The 1,491-nt window shown below is 44.8% G+C and overlaps 1 protein-coding gene across 1 annotated transcript; it reads right to left on the bottom strand.

Moving 5' to 3' along the window:
- Positions 1 to 88: 88 nt before the first annotated feature.
- EMH_0097430 (uncharacterized protein) lies at positions 89 to 1,426 on the bottom strand (the record flags this gene model as incomplete). The annotated part of the gene is made up of 1 exon (XM_038021952.1): positions 89 to 1,426. The coding sequence occupies one exon, from the start codon at positions 1,424 to 1,426 to the stop codon at positions 89 to 91; it is 1,338 nt and encodes a 445-aa protein (XP_037879136.1).
- Positions 1,427 to 1,491: the final 65 nt, after the last annotated feature.

Below are 1,491 nucleotides of genomic sequence, written 5' to 3'. Positions count from 1 at the left end.
TGTCTTCTGATGAATATCCTTGTAGTAGCAGCTTCTCTGTTGTTATCTGTAAGTGAATAAACATTTGGGTTTTTGTATGAGGGCCTCTTTATATAAACACCATTAACACCACCATTGAAACAACCCCCTTTACTGCCACCAATACAACCACCATTAGTACCACCATTAGTACCACCGTTTGTACCACCGTTGGTACCACCATTAGTACCACCATTAGTACCTCCATTGATACCACCATTGGTACTACCATTACAACCCCCCTTACTGCCACCAATACAACCACCATTAACACCACCATTAACACCACCATTAGTACCACCATTAGTACCACCATTAATACCCCCATTAATACCCCCATTAGTACCACCATTAGTACCACCATTGGTACCACCATTACAACCCCCTTTAGAACCACCAATACAACCCCCATTGGTACCACCATTAATACCTCCATTGGTACCACCATTGGTACCACCATTGGTACCCCCATTAGTACCACCATTTGTACCACCATTAGTACCACCATTGGTACTACCATTACAACCTCCTTTAATGCCACCAATACAACCACCATTTGTACCACCATTAACACCACCATTAACACCACCATTAATACCACCGTTAGTACCACCGTTAGTACCACCATTTGTACCACCATTGGTACCGCCATTACAACCCCCCTTAATACCACCAATACAACCACCATTAGTACCGCCGTTAGTACCACCGTTAGTACCACCATTAGTACCACCATTGATACCACCATTAGTACCCCCATTAATACTGCCATTTGTACCACCATTAGTACCACCATTACAACCCCCTTTAATACCACCAATACAACCACCATTAGTACCGCCGTTAGTACCACCATTAGTACCACCGTTAGTACCACCGTTAGTACCTCCATTGGTACCGCCATTGGTACCCCCGTTGGTACCACCATTACAACCCCCATTAGTACCTCCATTGCAACCCCCATTGGTACCACCATTAGTACCACCATTACAACCCCCGTTAGTACCACCATTACAACCCCCGTTAGTACCACCATTAGTACCACCATTAACACCACCATTGATACCTCCATTAACACCACCATTACACCCCCCATTAGTACCACCATTACACCCCCCGTTAGTACCACCATTAACACCATTACAACCACCATTAGTACCACCATTACACCCCCCGTTAGTACCACCATTAACACCACCATTAACACCACCATTACAACCCCCATTAGTACCACCATTGCAGCAACCACCAGAGCCACCACCACAGCATGTATTACAGCAGGGATTGCAGCAAGGATAGCAGCATATATTTCCGTTTCCTGTATTTGGTTTATACTGAGGAGGACAATTTGTTTGTCCGTTTTGGGGTGTATGTACACCGTTTCCAGGCCAATTATTATCCTGATCATAATTAGGTTCTCCTCCGTTTCCGTTTCCGTTTTCTTGGTTGTTATCTTCGGGTGTATCTTCACCT

Source organism: Eimeria mitis, genomic scaffold (assembly GCF_000499745.2).
Source record: "Eimeria mitis Houghton genomic scaffold, Emh_scaff9511, whole genome shotgun sequence".
NCBI lineage: Eukaryota > Apicomplexa > Conoidasida > Eucoccidiorida > Eimeriidae > Eimeria > Eimeria mitis.
Note: the sequence above shows the minus strand (reverse complement) of the source record. Positions and strands in the feature narration are given on the sequence as shown.